Genomic DNA, 17,495 nt, shown 5'->3' on the forward strand with positions numbered 1-17,495 from the left:
TCCAGCAGAGATCTAATCTCTCCTCTTTCCATAAACCTTTTACTACTTAAAGATTCCCATCATTTATGCTCTGCCCTCCGTTTGTTTTTTGTTTTGTTTTTCTTGCGGTACGCGGGCCTCTCACTGTTGTGGCCTCTCTTGTTGGGGAGCACAGGCTCTGGATGCGCAGACTCAGCGGCCATGGCTCACGGGCCCAGCCGCTCCGCGGCACGTGGGATCCTCCCGGACCGGGGCACGAACCTGTGTCCCCTGCATCGGCAGGCGGACTCTCAACCACTGTGGCACCAGGGAAGCCCCCTGCCCTCAGTTTTTAAGTTACATCCTTGTCAATCCTTCAAGTAATCCTCACATGAATCAGTAATAGTAACGTCTCTGTGTCCTTATAATGCGAGGTGGATACTATTGTCTCCATTCACAGAAAAGAAAGTAAAGAATAAAGAGGTTCAGCCACTTGCCAGTGGTTTTTCACAGCTAATAAGTAATGGAACCACAATTTAAATTTGGACTTGCACCCTTACTGCTGTTCCTCTTACTTGGAATATATTTCTGTCAGTTTCTTTTCTAAATCTTCTTACCTGGAATATATTCCTGTCAGCAGTTTTCCTTCCTAACTCCAGTTGTTAATTCTAATATAATTTGTCTCATAGTATAATATTCCAATGTCATCCAATAGGAACATCTCCCTCTTAGTTTTTATACTCTATTAATTTAGCCGAAGGTCACCCCAGCATCTTTTTTAATGGTGCCTGTATCACACTTCTGTGAATATTTAGCAGGTTTTCCCCTAAAACTCCTTAATCCCCCCACCCACCATGTGTTGCTTATAGCTACAGCTGTTCATCCTGCGCTTGTACGTGGATTCCTCGATGAATTTAGGCCCGAAATACACATTGGTGTGTTTGAGATAATCAGACATCTTTAAAAACTCCAAAGACTGGCTGCATTTTAAGTCTGTGGTTCCCACCCTTGCACCCCTGCCTTTTTGTGAATCTTTTTTATCTTGCTGTTTGATTACTTAAAACTTGACAGCAGCAGTAGCAAATGTCTTTCTCTTTCTGCAATAATATTCTAACTTTATCTCTCCCTTCGAAGTGTATTAAAGCAATTGTTTCTGATTTTGTACTTTGATTTAATAATATAGCTGTACTAATTTTCTCTTCTTCCTAATGAAATAGCATCCATTTTTAAGATTTCAGTGGGCCCAGTTTTTTCTGTTATTCTGCTTTTTATCCTTTTGATTTTAATCTCAAAAACATAATCATTAAAGGGAATTTTCAGTGCTAGGGAATTTTCAGGTATAGCTCAAATTTTCCTGTTCGGTGGTGTTTTGCTTGGTGAGCTTAGTTTCCTAAGAATGTTTTAACTTACTTCTTCAAGGGCTTTGTTTTTTATTGAATGACAGCCTTACTGTTCAATTCGAAATCTCTGTTTAATTTTTCCACCACATGTCTTAATTCCAGAGCTGGTTACTGTGTTCTTGAGGTTTGAGTTTTACTGGGGTTACAGGAAATGAGTACTCGGCCGTGGGCTGCCTGGCTGAGAGGTACTCAGACTACTTGCCTGTCTCCTCTGTGGTTTTCATAGGTGTTCAGTGTTCTTATAATTTGGGACTTTTTGTTGTCATTTTCATCTTTTAATATTATTTTAGTGATTTAGATGTAACTAAACCTCTGATTTACTCCCAGAGACCTCAGCAAGGACAGTTTTTGGTTGATTTTTTAATTTTTTGACTACTAAACGTGAAATTATTGGCTCGGTTAAGTTGAGTGCCTTAAATTGAACATTTTATGGTGTTCTTTTTCTTTCTTTCTTTTTTTCAGCTGCTTGTTGGTTTAATCATCTTGTCTTATGTCTTAAATGCATAAAACAAATAGAATTTTTAAAAGTCCATACTGGAAAGGACTTAGAGCTCATGTGATTTGTTTCCCTCACCTTAGATATGAAGATCCTGACCCCACGAGCCCATGGGCCTTATAGTTTCATGGGAGGACTGGAAGTTTAACATTTATTTTAATTCAGTTGGATGTGGTATTATTTTTTTCATTACTCTATACCACCCCCTTTTCAATTTTATATGTAGAGTTACTGATCAATGAAATAATTATCTCCAACCTATGGGGATCTCCTGAGTCTCAGTTGCCTTATATCTGGAAGGAGGATAATACTGTACTCCAAAAGCACTTAGCACTGTGCAAGCACATACTTAGATCTGTTCTAACATGGCTTCATCCAGCTGCCTAAACTTTTCTCCTTCATACATACAGTACTCATTCTTCCTTGCTTTTCAATTTTCACTTAACACTCCTTGCATTAGCCTTCTTGAAGCCATTCCAAGCCCTAACCCACTCATCCTTTGAGGCTCATCTCAAGTCCATTATAACTTCTCTATGAAACCTTCACTGATAAATCTAACCTCAAGAGCATTTCTTGTTTGACACGTCTAAATGGCAAAGACCATCTGAACCTAGAGCTGCCCGACTTCAAAGCTTGTGTAGCTTTGAAAACTGTGCCAAGTAGGAGAGGTTTTTAAGGTTTCAGTCCATTTCAGATTTTCAGCTTAGTCAATTTTTTCAAAGAATTAAATACTGCACAATCTTTTCTCTCTCTCTCTTATTTTAAACACTCAAAGCATTTAAGTGCCTGTTTGCATAATAATGTGCTGAAGACTTTATAGGATTATCCATCAGCTAAAACAGTCTCTCCATTTAAAAAGTTTCTTGCCTCAACCAGTACAGAAATAAGTACTAGGTGTACAGTCAGAATAGTACATAGATATTTACATTTTGTGTATGTTACAGGAAGCACAAAAAATTCTTTTATCTAGGGATGTCACATTTTGCTCGAAAATAGTTGATAAAAGGTTAAGCTGAACTACCTACTCATTTTCTACCTCCAGGACTCTTATAGAATGACAAGAACTATTGGTATTGTGTGGGAAATCATGAATCAGTTTATAGTGAGGTATTCCACAAACACTGTGGAATGTAACAGTCACGTTAGGTCTGTTTTCACATACTGCAATCTCTATGCCAGGCGTAATGTACAGTATCTAGATAGTATATGGAATCATTGTGAATCATTTGCTTAAAACCCAGTCCTTAACCGTGGGTTTTCACCACTTGGGTTTTAAACCTTGATATTTACATCTACTATTATAATGTCTAAGGTGATAGAGTTGGGCGCATGGGAGTTCAGTCCTTAGAATTTTGCCTTTCCTTTGAGAAATCTTTTAAGAAAGTTGAATTTTATGAACTATTCTTAAAAGAGCATTGGCTCTGGCGTCTTTAGATTTCAGCCACTTGTGGAGGTACTCATTTTCATCAGGGATAAGACACAAGCGGAGATAGAATTGTGTTGTAACTAGCCCTTTTTTGTATATGGAAACGTTACTACTGCTCCTTAGTTATTGAGAATAGAACTAAATGTACCCACTTTGTTCTCTTTGGGGCAATGAATTATTTCAGTGTTTCTTAACTCATCTTAAAGAAATATGTCAATAATGATTTAAAAAAAAACATTTATCAGCTTAGTGTAAACCAGAAAATTTATTTAGAGATTTAGAGAGGAGCTGTCACAAAAAAATACTTTAAAAATAATTGCTCAGACCCAAGTATTCAGAATCTGTTTTCTCTTCTCTTTAGACTGATTGATCTGTCTAAAACGTCTTCTGGCTATGTTATTTAAATGATGTCTTCTTTATAGGATTCTTATCGGGATTTTAGTAGTTTCACTGCAGATCAGTGATGGAACCACATTTTTGGGGAGTGGAGAGGGGGAGGTGGAAATGTGAGCACACATAACCAGAATTCTTGGTATTGCAATTTCACCCTAAAGGCTTCTTATTTCAATTGGGCTATTTCAGTTCCTTGTTTTTGGATCTGATCTTTCAGTTCAGCTGAAGTAGTAAGTACAGAATAATGAGATCGATGAGAAAATGGTTAAGTCTTTTTCTGAATTATTTTTGCGTTTTAACTTACAAGATTCTTGGCCTTAGTGGTAGCGTTCAAATTTGAGCTGTAAAAACCGCTTACTAATGGAGGACTTGTCTAAGTTTTGTTGATAGTGTGTACAAAATGATTATTTTACTGATTCACTTTATTCCTTTGACAGGATATCTACAGGGAAATGGGCTTTGGTCACTATGAAGAAGAAGAAAGTTGTTGGGAGAAGCAAAAGAGTGAAAAGAGAGACCGACCTCAAAACCGAAGTCGTAGCCGATCTCGAGAAAGGGATGGCCACTATAGTAATAGTCACAAATCCAAATACCAGACAGATCCCTATGAAAGAGAAAGGAGTAAAAAGAGAGAACGAAGCAGGAGTCCCAAGAAATCCAAAGATAAAGAAAAATCTAAGTACAGATGAAAGTTGAAGAATCAGACATGAGTGGCTAACATATTTGCTCTTGTATAATTTCGAGTACCAGACGTTCAGATTTTGTGTCAAAGCAGTTAAAGACACTGCCTGTTATTTTTTTTTCACAGTAGGATTATAGCCCTTTTAGATTAATACTGATTGTACGGGGCACTGAAAGAAATAAAGAATTGAACATTTTCTTTGTATACTTTTTTACACTAATTTTATTGTTATACATAAATAGTAGTCTTCATTTTTAAAGTCTTTCATATTTTTCAGTCTTTATTTTTAATGAAGTATTTCATGCCTACAAAAATACACAAATGTATATATATAGGTATAAAGAATAATATCTGCCGTGTACCCATTGGCCAGCTTAGGAAATGAATATTACTGGCATTTTAAAAGTACCCTCTCCTTCTCAAATAATTATTATTCTGTATTTTGTGTTTGTCATTCTCTTGCTTGTTATTATAGTTTTACAACGTATGTACGTATCCTTAAATGAAATGTTAAGTTTTGTATGTTTTTGAATTTTATATAAATGGTATAAAGTACGTTTACTTCTGTGACTTGCTTTTTTCAGCTTAGTGTTTTTGGAAAGTCATTTTTTTTTTTTTTTTTTTTGCGGTACGTGGGCCTCTCACTGTTGTGGCCTCTCCCATTGCGGAGCACAGGCTCCGGACGCGCAGGCTCAGCAGCGATGGCTCACGGGCCCAGCTGCTCCGCGGCATGTGGGATCTTCCCGGACCGGGGCACAGAACCCGTGTCCCCTGCATCGGCAGGCGGACTCCCAACCACTGCGCCACCAGGGAAGCCCAGTCATTCATTTTTATTGCTATGTTATATGAATAGACCATAATTTATCCATTCTTCTGTTTATGGATGTTTGGGGTTTGTTTTTGTTTCTGCTATTGCAAACAATGCTGCTATGAACATTCTTTATCTAGGAGTGATTTGCTTGGTCACGTGATATGGATATCTTAATCTTTTTTTTTTTTTTTTTGCGGTACGTGGGCCTCTCACTGCTGTGGCCTCTCCCGTTGCAGAGCACAGGCTCCGGATGCACAGGCTCAGCCGCTGTGGCCTCTTCCGTTGCGGAGCACAGGCTCCGGACGCGCAGGCTCAGCGGCCATGGCTCACGGGCCCAGCCGCTCTGCGGCATGTGGGATCCTCCCGGACCGGGGCACGAACCCATGTCCCCTGCATCGGCAGGCGGACTCCCAACCACTGCGCCACCAGGGAAGCCCCTGGATATCTTCATCTTTATAAGATAATGCCAAGTTATATTCTGCAGTGGCTGTACCAGTCATATCCCTACCAGCACTATATGAACTACCTTTGTTTCATAGCCTTTCTAATACTTCTTAATTTCAGACTTTTTAATTTTGCCAATCCAGTGGCTGTTAGGTGGTATATTATTGTAGTTTCCAGCAAGAAGACTTCTATTACTCTTACATTTGCTCTTCTGTATGAAACTTTTTTTTTTTTAAATTTAGTTTTGGCTGTGTTGGGTCTTCGTTTCTGTGCGAGGGCTTTCTCTAGTTGTGGCAGGCGGGGGCCACTCTTCATCACGGTGCGCGCGCCTCTCACTATTGTGGCCTCTCTTGTTGCAGAGCACAGGCTCCAGACGCGCAGGCTCAGTAGTTGTGGCTCACGGGCCCAGTTGCTCCGTGGCTGTGGGATCTTCCCAGACCAGGGCTCGAACCCGTGTCCCCTGCATCGGCAGGCAGATTCTCAACCACTGCACCACCAGGGAAGCCCCTCTTTTTCTTTAGTTGCTTTTAAGGTTTTTCTTGATCACTGCTGTTAAGCACTTTGATTATGATGTGCTTGGTGTAGTTTTTTTTTCCCCCTTCATGTTTCTTCTGCTGGGGCTCTTTACCTGTAGATTTATGGTTTTCATCAAATTTGGAATTTTGGAGGCTTTTTCATTTATTTTTTTCTGTCTCTGTCCTTCATTTCTTTCCCTGTGGGACTCTAATTGTATGTTAGGCTACTTGAAAACTGTCTCTTAGCACTCTGGTGCTCTGTTTTGTTTTATTTTTCTTTGTCTTTTTATTTATTTATTTATTTTTCTGTGTTCCAGATTGGTTTCCATTGCTATGTCCTCAAGTTCATTAATGTTTTCTCCTTAAGTATCTAATCTCTTGTTAATCCCGTCCAATGTATTTTTTACCTCATACATTATATTTTTAATCTTTAGAAGTTCCATTTGGGTCTTTTTTATATCTTCCATGTCTCTCCTTCCAGACTCCTGCTTTCCTCTCTTTTTTGGAACATCTGACTGAACATTACTGTTTCAATATACTTGACCATTCTGTCATCTGTCATTTCTTGTCTGTTGCTATTGATTGATTTTTTCCCCTCATTATTGGGTTGTAATTTCCTTCTTTGCACACCTGATAATTTTTGGATTTTACACTGTTGGGTGCTGGAGCTTTTTGTATTCCTTTTAATATGTTGAGTTTTGTTCTGGGACATAGTTATTTAGAAATAATTTGATCATTTCATAGCTTGCTTTTATACTTAATGAGATAGGACCAGAATAGCCTTTAATCTAGGCTAATTTGGCTCACTACTGAGATAATACCCTTCTGAATAATCTTCCTTACACGTGGTTTACTATGAGATTTCTCCACTCTGTCTATTGAGAGCGAGAACCATTCTGAGCCCTGTATGAACTTGAATTTTACCACTTGTTCTTTTCTGGTTCTTTCCCACCTTGGGGTAGTTTTCTGAAGTGCATACACTGATAAGCCGAAGCCTCAGGGGAACTCTCTGTAGATCTGGAATCCTCCCTCTGTAGCTCCTCTCTCCAGTACTCTACCCTACAGATTTTACCTTGGCTCCCCTAAATGCTCTACCCGGGGAAACGCCCAGGCTCTCCCTGCATTAAGCTTGGGCAATGGTAGGACTTTCCCTGTTTGTTCTCCTCTCAAGAGTCACTGTCCTGCACAGTTGTCCAATGTCTGAAAAACTTTATTGTACATATTTTGTACGGATGTTTCGTTGTTTAATATGGGGAAGGGAAATTCTGCCCCTGTTACTCCATTTTGGCCAGACTGGGAGTCTCATTGTTTGAATGTGCGTTTCCTAAATTCTAACAAGGTTGAGCTGCTTTTCGCGTATATTATATTCATTCCTGATTGCTCTCTGTGAAAAGCTTATTTCCTGTCTTTTGCCCATTTTATATTACGTTGCTGCCTTTTTCTTAAGGAGTTAAAAAAAAATAGATTGTGGATACTAGTCCATTTTTACTGTTATATGTTGTAAACATTTTCTCTCAGTTTGTGGTTATTTTTTCACTGATTGATGCCCTTGGGAGGGCGCAAGTTGTAAATGCCCCCCAACTTTTTTCCCTCAACTTTTTAATATGAAAAGTTTCATACATGTGTAGCAACACAGAAACATAATGAACATCCATATATATTCCATCCAAATTAAACAGTAACATTTTGTTGTTGAACAATTTGAAAGTAAATTGAAAACATGATATGTCACCTTTCAGTATTTCACCATGCATTTTCTAAAAAGCAAGTGTCCTATATCACCACAATATTATTATTACAAACAGTAATCTCATAATATGTAATATATAGTATAAACTCAAATTTCTCCCATTGTCCCAAGGATGTCATTTTTATATGTTGGTTTGTTTTTAAACCCAGACTCAACCAAGCTTCATGAACTGCATGTTGTTTTGTCATTTTATTCTCTTAATCTAAAAGAGTTTCCTACCCATCCATCCACCCCAACCACATGTTTTTTAAATTTTTTTTATGACATTGACTTTTTGAAGAGTTCAGGCCAGTTGCTTTGTAGAATATTCCACATTCTGGAATTATTCGACGGTATCTTCATGGTGTCCTCCATCCTCTCTACTTTCTGTAAACTGTAAGTTAAGTCTTGATGTTTGATTGAAATTAGGTTATGCATTTTAGACAGAAATTTTTAAGTTTAATGTCAAATTTATTAGCCTTTCCCTGTGTGTTTTGTGCTTTTTTGTATTTTGTTTAAGAAGTCCTTAATAAAGATGTTCTTCCATATTCTAAAGGTTATAAAGCTTTCTTTTTTACATTTGACTTTAATCCATATTAAATTGTATGTGTATATGTATATGGTGTGATAATAGGAATTCAAATTCACTTTTTTTTTTTCCACTTAGGGATGTAACCAACTGTCCAAAATCTGTTATGAGTGGTTCATCTATTCCCCATTGATCTGTCATATAAGTTTCTATATATATGTGGGTTTTGTTTCATGGGCTCTCTACTCCATTGGTTCATTGTTTATTCCAGCACTGATACTAAACATCTACATTTCTGTGGCTTTATAGGAAGTCTTGATATTTCAGTAACCCCCCCACCCCGCCATCTGTTTCATTAGGAATACCGTGGCTCTTTTTTTCTGTGCAATTTTGGAACAAACTTGTTAGGTTTCCGAAAAAATTCTGTTGGGACTTCAGCTGAATTTGCAATCAAACAGTAGATTAGTTTGTGGAAACAACATCTTCATAATCTTCCTATTCATAAAGATAGCATACCCCTCCATTTAGTTCTTAGAAGTTTTCTTTTAAAGCTTTTGAGCATCTTTTGTTAGATTTACTCCTAGCCTCTTTATCCTTTTTTTTTAGAAGAGTAATGTTATTTATCTTGTTTATTTATGTATTTATTTTTTTATGTATTTATCTATTTATTTTTGGCTGTGTTGGGTCTTCGTTGCTGCGCGCGGGCTTTCTCTAGTTGCAGCGAGTGGGGGCTTTTCTTCCATGCGGTGCGCGGGCTTCTCATTGCAGTGGCTTCTCTTTGTTGCGGAGCGTGGGCTTCAATAGTTGTGGCTCACGGGCTCTAGAGCGCAGGCTCAGTAGTTGTGGCGCACGGGCTTAGTTGCTCCGCAGCATGTGGGATCTTCCCGGACCAGCGCTCGAACCCATCTCCCCTGCGTTGGCAGGCGGATTCTTAACCACTGTGCCACCAGGTATGTCCTAGCTTCTTTATCTTTTATGTTCTATTACAAATGATACCTTAAAACATTTTTTTTTCTTTTTCCTGACCTAAGAAGTTATATTTTTGACTATTCCTCTTATATCCAGTCATTTTGCTAAAAGTCTTATATTTAAAATTTATAGGGTTTTCTTGTTTTTTTGGCCATGTTTTGTGGCATGTGGGATCTTAGTTCCCTGACCAGGGAGGGAACCTGCACCCACCCCCTGCATTGGAAGCATGGAGTCGTAACCACTGGACCACCAGGGAAGTCCTCTTGGGTCTTTTATGTGGACAATAAATGATAGTGGTGTTCTTATAGTGCTTGCTGGCTAAAATTTCTAGTACCGTGATAAAATTGGCCTATAATCTTCCATTTTTGTGTTGCTCTTGTCTGGATTTGATGTCCATGTTATAGAATAACTTAGTGACTGTTCTCTTTTTTTTTCTATTGAAATAGAAGAGAAAGATTTAAATATCTTCCTTGAATATTGGATAGAGGGTGCCTATAAAATTGTCTGACATTTGTGTTTCTTTTGTGAGAAAATTTAACTAATGATTAGATTTCAATGATTATAGAATTGTTAGCCTTTCTATTTCTCTCAAGAGTTTAGTCAGATTGGGATTGACATATATACACTAATATGTATAAAATAGATAACTAATAACCTGCTGTATAAAAAAATTAAATTAAAAAAAGAGTTCAGTCATTTTTGTTACTACATCTTTCTGTGAATTTGTCATTTTCATTGAAGTTTTAAATTTATTAACATAAAGATGCTCACAGTACACCTAGTAGACTTTTTACTTCCCTTTTAATTTTGTCTTGCTTGGTCCTGATGTTTTAGTGTGTCCCAGAAACAGCATATAGCAAATTGGATTATATTTAATCTAATCTTAACCTTAACTGATGAGTTTAGTCCTGATTATTTACTGATATATTTAGATTTATTCCTATCACCTTATTTTGTGCTTTTTTTGTTTGTTTTTGCTTTCCCTTCATTTTCCTTTGAATTAATTTAAAACATTAAAAAAAAGAAAATCTAGGGACTTCCTGGTGGCGCAGGGTTAAGAATCTGCCTGCCAATGCAGGGGACATGGGTTCGAGCCCCGGTCCGGAAAGATCCCACATGCCGCGGAGCAACTAAGCCCGTGCGTCACAACTACTGAGGCTGCGCTCTAGAGCCCACGAGCCACAACTACTGAAGCCCGTGTGTCTAGAGCCTGTGCTCCGCAACAAGAGAAGCCACTGCAATGAGAAGCCTGCGCACCACAATGAAGCGTACACACTGCTTGCCGCAACTAGAGAAAGCCCACGTGCAGCAACGAAGACCCAAAGCAGCCAAAAGTAAATAAAATAAATAAATACATAAAATCTACCCTCCTTCCCCTCATCTTTGTTTTGGGAAATTGCTTTTGAATTTACCATCCATACTTAAAATGTAATGGTAATATCTTCACCTTCCTCTCTAATTGAAGATCTTAGAAATCTTTAAGTTTCAATCACCCCTCTTCCAACTTTTGTGCCATAATCCTCCAGTATTTTAGTCTAAGCTTGTGATTTTTAACCTTAGCAATTAGACATTGTTATTTCTCTTTTTATATAGGTAGTTGTTAGATTTACCCATGTGTTAATCATTTCTTTACTCACCATTCTTGCATCTCAGATCTTCCACATAGGATGTAATTTTCCTTCCTTCTGAAACACAACATTTGATATTCTTCAGTGACAGTCTGTTGATGGTGAACCCTTAGTTTCTGCTTATCAAAAATGTATTTAGTTCACCTATGTTCTTTAAAGTTGATTTTCTACATACACAATTTTAAGTGGACAGCTATTTTTTTCTCACCACTTTGAAGAAGTTCTACTATCTTTCGTTATTGCTGTGGAGACGCCCATTATTATTCCTAATGTCATTACTTTGGAGGTAATGTGTCTTTTCTTTCTGGTTGCTTTTGTTGCTGTTGTTGTTGTTATATTTAGTATAAATAGTCTTTATTGAACTGCACTGAGAAGATTGCATCTACATAAGCATAAGTTGTAACATTTCACAACTTCTAAAAAGAATGTCAGCAATTATAGTGGTCTATAATCACATTTAAGAAGCATATTCAACCATTTCTAAAGAAATGCTTTAACATTGTTATATTTGTTGTTATTAATTAAACTTTTCATGTTGTAGATTCACATGCAATTATAAGAAATAAACAGATGCTTGTACCCTTCACTCAGTTTCTCCCAGTGGTAACATCTTGTAAAACTGTAGTACATGGACTTCCCCGACAGCCCAGTCGTTAAGACTCCATGGTTCCACTGCAGGGGGCACAGGTTCGATCCCTGGTCAGGGAGCTAAGATCTCACATGCCGCACAACACAGCCAACCAACAAACAAACAAACAAACCAAAAAAACTGTAGTACAATATCACAACCAGGATATTGACACTGACACAGTGAAGACGCAGAATATTCCCATTACTACAAGGGTCCCTCCAGTTGCCCTTTTATAGCCACACCCACTGCCCTGCCTCTCCTAGTACCTCCTTAACCTCTGGCAACCAATTAATCTGTTTTCAATTTCTGTAATTTTGTCATGTCAAGAATTTTATATAAATGGAATTACATAGTGTGTATCCGTCTGAGATTGGCTTCTTTGTCATTCAGCCTAATTCTCCAGAGATTCTTACAGGTTGTTGCATGGAATTTAAGGGAAAAAAATGTCATGAAGAACCTAGGGGTAAGACAGGAATAAAGCCACAGACCTACTAGAGAACGGACTTGAGGATATGGGGAGGGGGAAGGGTGAGCTGTGACAAAGCGAGAGAGAGACATGGACATATATACACTACCAAACGTAAGGTAGATAGCTAGTGGGAAGCAGCCGCATGGCACAGGGAGATCAGCTCAGTGCTTTGTGACCACCTAGAGGGGTGGGTTAGAGAGGGTGGGAGGGAGGGAGATGCAAGAAGGAAGAGATATGGGAACATATGTATATGTATAACTGATTCACTTTGTTATAAAGCAGAAACTAACACACCATTGTAAAGCAATTATACCCCAATAAAGATGTTAAAAAAAAAAGTTAATTTGTTTTTATGGCCAGTAGTGTTTCCTGGTATGGATGTACCACAGTTTAACCATTCACCCACTGAAGGACAGTGGGTTATTCACCGTTTGGAGCTATAATGGATAAAGCTGCTATTGATTTTTGTGTGAACAGGAATCTTCATTTCTTTTGGGTAAATGCCCAGGAGTGCAATTGCTGAACATATAGTAATTGCTTGCATAAATGTTTACAGACTGCTAAACTGTTTGCCAGAGTGGTCATACCATTTTACATTTCCAGTGTATGGGTGATCCAGTTTCTCTGCATCATTGCCTATTCGGTATTTTCACTATGTTTTATTTTAGCCATCTGGTAGATGTATAATGACATCTCACTGTGGTTTAAATTTGCATTACCCTAATTGCTAACGAGGTTGAACATCTTTTCATGTGCTCATTTTGTCATCTTCATATATCCCCTTTGGTGCAATGTCTCTTCATGGTTTTTTGCCAATTTCTAATTGGATATTTTACTTTTGAGAGTTCTTTGTATATTCTAGATATTAGGTCTTTGTTGGGTATGTTGTTTGCAAATACTTTCTCACAGCATATTGCTTGTTTTTTTCATCCTGTTAACAGGGTCTTTGTAGAACAAAAGATTTTCGTTTTATTCAAGTTCAGTTTATCAGTTTTTCCTTTTGTGGACCGTGCTTTTGGTGTCAAGAATAAGAATTGTCTAGCCCTGGATCCTGAAGTTTTTCTCCTACCTTTCTTTTTCTAAAAGCTTTGTAGTTTTAAAATTGAAGTCTGTGATCCATTTTGAGTTAATTTTTTTTTTTTTTTTCTTGTGGTACGCGGGCCTCTCACTGTTGTGGCCTCTCCCATTGTGGAGCACAGGCTCCGGACGCGCAGGCTCAGCGGCCATGGCTCACGGGCCCAGCCGCTCCGCGGCATGTGGGATCTTCCCGGACCGGGGCACGAACCTGTGTCCCCTGCATCGGCAGGCAGACTCTCAACCACTGCGCCACCAGGGAAGCCCTTGAGTTAACTTTTGAGTAAGAGGTAATACTTAGGTTGAGCTTCTTTTATGGATATCCACTCACTCTAGCATGATTTGTTGAAAAGGCTCTGGCAGCTTTTAAAGGTTTTTCTTTGTCTTTGGTGTTCTAGAGTTTCACTATGATGTGTCTAGGTGTGGATTTATTTTATTTATCATTCTTGGTATATAATTTCTATGTTTGATGGCTTCATACTTTTCACCATTCTGGAAACTTCTCTATAATATTGCCTCTCCTCTATTCATTCTATTCTTTCCTTTTGCAATTCCAATCAGTTTTTTGTTAAACCTTCTCATTCGGTTCTTTGAATCTTAACTCTCATTTTCCATATGGTGTTTTCTGAATAATTTCTTCAGGTCTATATTCCAGGTCACTGATTCTTTCTTTCTTCCTATAAACATAATCGGCTATTTAATCCATCCAATGAATTTTTGATTTCAGTGATTCATTTTTAGAAGTCCCATTTAATTCTTTTTCAAATTTGTATGCTTATTTTTATTTATTTATTTTGATAGGTAAGAAGAGGATTTATTTAGAGAGAAACACTCCACGGACAGAGCGTGGACCATCTCAGAAGGTGAGAAAAGCCTGTATGGTTATTTTACATTTTCCTTGCTTATTTATTTCCATTCTGTTTTGTTTCCATGGTTACTTAATATTGTGTTTTTGACAATTCCAATATCTACATTTTTTGAGAATTTGAATCTAGTTTTTTTCTGCTGACTTGTGCATAGTGGATTATTTTGTGTTTCTGATGTTTTTTTAAATGGGGGATGCATAATTTGGGACTCCCAAGGTATGTAAATTGAGGATGCTTTTCTCCAAAGAAGATTTCTGTTTATTTTTTAGGCTCCAGGTGATGTTATCACTTGGGGCCATTTTAATTTCTTGGCTTACTATTTCCATGGGCATACATAGTGTACTTTTGAACCACAGAATCTAGTGAGAGTTTACAAAATATTAGGGAAGATAAGTCTATTATTAGGCTCTATCTCCATCTCCATCATTGCAGAGCTGGGAAGATGCCTGAAGATTTTTTTTTTCCTAGCCTAGTCCTTCTCTTCTAATCTCCTGGCTTCATGTGAAAATCTTAGATTCAGTTTCTGAACTTTCTTTCAAGCCAAAAGTCTAGTCTTCATCAATGTCTTTCATCACTGTGGCCTGAGGCTGTTAGTCCCCAAAGCTCTACATTGAGGGCTGGTGGTGGTTTGCTTACCATTTTGTTCATATATTTTTGATCTTGAGGAGTTTCCCCAACTGTCTTACAATCTCATCAATGCATTTAAAGTACGACTGCTGGAACTTATCTGGATTTATCTTACATGTGGATTTATCTGGCATGTGTAGGGAGAGGGGAATGTGAATGGTTACAGTTCAGAATATCCAGCCCACCACCCTGCTAAGAGCAGACGTCTCTCCGCTAGTATACATAACCCTTAGCCACCAATAGAAGAAAACTGTAATGACATTACATAAGAAACTGTCACCCTGAATATAGAAAAATAAATATTGTCCACGCAAAAGATTCTAAAATGTGGTTTGAAAGATGAATGAGCAAGAGAGAAATGATTGCTGACTGTGACAGGAGTCATGAGAAGAAAAAACTTACTGATAACTAAAACTTGAATTCAATAGGTTCAGTGGGAAGAATAAAAGTAGTAAAAATTTCTGAACCTATTGTTTCAAGGAAAAACTATCCTTAATTGCAATAGCTGATATCTTAGGTATGAAAGACTCTAGTTTTAACAAAGTTGTATGTATGGAAACACTGAGTCCTATTAATCAGAAAGTGTTTTTAATGGTGATGACCTCTAATTACAGTGTCCATCAAGTCTCCTTGACTAGATACAGGGCAGCTGTGGTGCTATGTTAGTATTACTAACAAGTAGGGTAAAGTGACCATGTTTCCTGCTTCTTCTGTTTTGCTTCTCTAGGTTTTAGGTGAACTCTTAAAACCAGGCTCCAGTAATATCTTACTTTTGCTTAAAAAAAAAAAAAAGTGAGCTGTAGGTATATATTTTTATCTTTAAGAGGAAAAAAATAGTTATTTTGGGACAAAATTGCTCATTCCTTGTAACTTTGCTGTAAACTTTCAGGTTTGATCTCCCTTACCCGTTGAATTTTCAAAGATTTTGATCGGAACTATTAAAGGCTAAAAGAAGAGAAACTTTAAATAGGTCCATACTTTCACAAACGTCTTTTAGTAAATTGGTTGCTTTTTATTACTGAAAGATATATTTCATACCTATGTTTTCCACTCATCATAAAAAATTTTTAATCTTGAATTTGACATTTCTTACCCACCTAGATCGAGTCATAAAGAATGCATTATAGATAGTAAAATCGAAATCACAGAAGACTTACCTTTCAGTAGCCGTTGCTATGAAACCATGTTTTGATGGGAAATTTTAGAGAAGCTTGTGCTTCCTGTTGTTAAATGATAGAATATGGAGATCCCCTTAATTTTTAAAATTGCCCTTTTTAAAAAGCAAGTAACCTCAATTATTCCTTCTAGTGGGACACTCTTTGCTCTTACCCTACCTTACCCACCCAGGACTGCTAATTAGGTTTAATTTTATCTTTGCTTCCTCTCCTATTCCTTGTGCATTGAATGGGCAGATGGGCAGAGTTTATGAGAGATGTTTTATGTGCAATTACAAGGTTGTGTTGCTATTATTTATTTTACCTAGGACACTAGGATGCTCAAGATACAGAAAGAATCAAAAATATGGTAACTTACGAGCAAGAGAGCTTCCATAAAATGGGAAGTTAGAAAAGTACCTCTTTGTTGTTGTGAATCTAGAAAAAGACCACAATGACCTCTGGTTCCTGAAAAAGAGAAAAATTTTGTTTAATTTTGTTTCCTCCAGGCAGTGTGATCTGGTGGAGAGAGCTTGGGATTCCAAGTCAGAAAACAAGTCAAAAGGCAAGAGGTGGAGGGAGAGTAATCTGCTGGTCTGACTAAAGCAGAGGACTGTGAAGCAGAGAGCGTGGAAAGGCGGGAGGAGATTAGGGAAGGGAGTGAGCTGAATGCAAAACTGGGCACCTTGGACTTGATTTGCCAGGCAGTGGAAAAGCAGAACATATTCCTAACAAAGGAAGCGGCACTGGGATAGTTGAGAAAGTTACTCTGGGAGTCGTGTATAGTTACTCAAGGGTTGGCACCAGATTCCTCAGATGGCACCGCGTATGATCCATTTGTCATCTATTGACACATAGCCCCCAATCCAGATTTACATCAAAGCAGGCTTCCCAGGGGAGACGATGTATATACGCTGACACCTTCTGCGTTTGATATCCAAGTTGGTGCAGAACGTGGAATGGGCCGCCCAATAAAATTTGTAAAACTCATACAATCTTGGCGACATAATCACTCATTGAGCATTACAGAAAACAATTCAAATATCTTTGGAATGGTGGTAGATGGACATGCTTTTAGTAAAACTTCGATATGGTGTAGGGTCGGAATGGAGACCCCCTGGCTGAGGGCTGCTCACTTCGTACTGCGTTGGTGGGATGTGTGTGTAGGGCTAGCCTGGAACCGTCCTGAGAACAGGCACCTCGTCAGATTCATCTCTGCACATCTGACACGCAGGAGAATGCCTCACCTTCGTGGGAAACCAGCCCACAGATTCTGCGATCTCAGCAGATGGCAGTAATGTGGTTTCTTTTGCGGTACGCGGGCCTCTCACTGTTGTGGCGTCTCCCGTTGCGGAGCACAGGCTCCGGACGCACAGGCTCAGCGGCCATGGCTCACGGGCCCAGCCGCTCTGCGGCATGTGGGATCCTCCCGGACCGGGGCACGAACCTGTGTCCCCTGCATCGGCAGGTGGACTCTCAACCACTGCGCCACCAGGGAAGACCAGTAATGTGTTTTTAACTTTATCATAAGTGGTGTTTCATTATTATGTTGATAATTATCTACTATTCATTCTCTGAAAATAAACCAGAGACACACATTCATGGCCTTTTCCCCTAGCGTGTGCTTATGGGAAAGAATGTGACAGGCATCCCCGTAAAACCTGCTTGATCTTCGGGCTTGTCTTAGATGTCTT

General features: G+C 38.5%; 1 protein-coding gene across 1 annotated transcript in view; it reads left to right on the top strand.

The window, feature by feature from the left end:
* Window positions 1-4,559, top strand: part of PPIL4 (peptidylprolyl isomerase like 4) — a 33,724-nt gene extending 29,165 nt beyond the window's left edge. The window contains exon 13 of the mRNA XM_060029812.1: window positions 4,111-4,559. Within this exon, the coding sequence (XP_059885795.1) occupies window positions 4,111-4,362 (252 nt within the window). The 3' untranslated portion in view covers window positions 4,363-4,559. The remainder of the gene's footprint in view (window positions 1-4,110) is intronic.
* Window positions 4,560-17,495: the final 12,936 nt, after the last annotated feature.

Source organism: Delphinus delphis, chromosome 14 (genome assembly GCF_949987515.2).
Source record: "Delphinus delphis chromosome 14, mDelDel1.2, whole genome shotgun sequence".
Lineage (NCBI taxonomy): Eukaryota > Metazoa > Chordata > Mammalia > Artiodactyla > Delphinidae > Delphinus > Delphinus delphis.